The 530-nt window shown below is 47.2% G+C and overlaps 1 protein-coding gene across 1 annotated transcript in view; it reads right to left on the reverse strand.

Moving 5' to 3' along the window:
• Positions 1–174, reverse strand: part of KCTD1 (potassium channel tetramerization domain containing 1) — a 97,186-nt gene extending 97,012 nt beyond the window's left edge. Inside the window, exon 1 of the mRNA XM_021385697.1 lies at positions 122–174. Coding sequence (XP_021241372.1) covers positions 122–130 — 9 coding nt within the window. The 5' untranslated portion in view covers positions 131–174. The remainder of the gene's footprint in view (positions 1–121) is intronic.

Consider the following 530-nt stretch of genomic DNA (forward strand, 5'->3'; position numbering starts at 1 on the left):
AGGCGGCCGCGCCGCGTCCCCGCGCGGGGTGCGAGCGCCCGGCACATGCGTGGAAGCGAGCGGCTCCCGAGTCCCTCCGCACCCTCCGCTGCAAACAACAACAATCCCGAGCAGCCCTTACCTGGAACATCGGAGCCGCAAAAGTGTCCCTCTTTTTTTTTTTTTTCCTCCTTTTTTTTTTCTCCCCTTCCCCCCCCCAAACTCACACTTCCGATATTTCTCTCTCCCGGCAGCGGTCTGCTCTCCTCGCTACACCAGAGAGAAATGCAATAGCTTGGCTAAGGTAGACAGAGCAAAATACAGAGAATAGTTGCTCCAGGGCTTTGAAACCCCTCAAGGCAAGGATCAGGATACAATTAGCTCATGTCTCTACCTCCAGTCTGAATCAATCTCCGAAATAAAAGTTAAATTAAATTAACTGATCACACGGGCATAAAATTGATCTCCTTCGAAACGTGCATATAGATAGATATATATATATATATCGCGTGTAATTTTTTTTTCGATTTTTTTTTTTTTTGTGGAAAAAA

The sequence above is a fragment of the Numida meleagris genome, chromosome 2, assembly GCF_002078875.1.
Source record: "Numida meleagris isolate 19003 breed g44 Domestic line chromosome 2, NumMel1.0, whole genome shotgun sequence".
NCBI classification, from domain to species: domain Eukaryota; kingdom Metazoa; phylum Chordata; class Aves; order Galliformes; family Numididae; genus Numida; species Numida meleagris.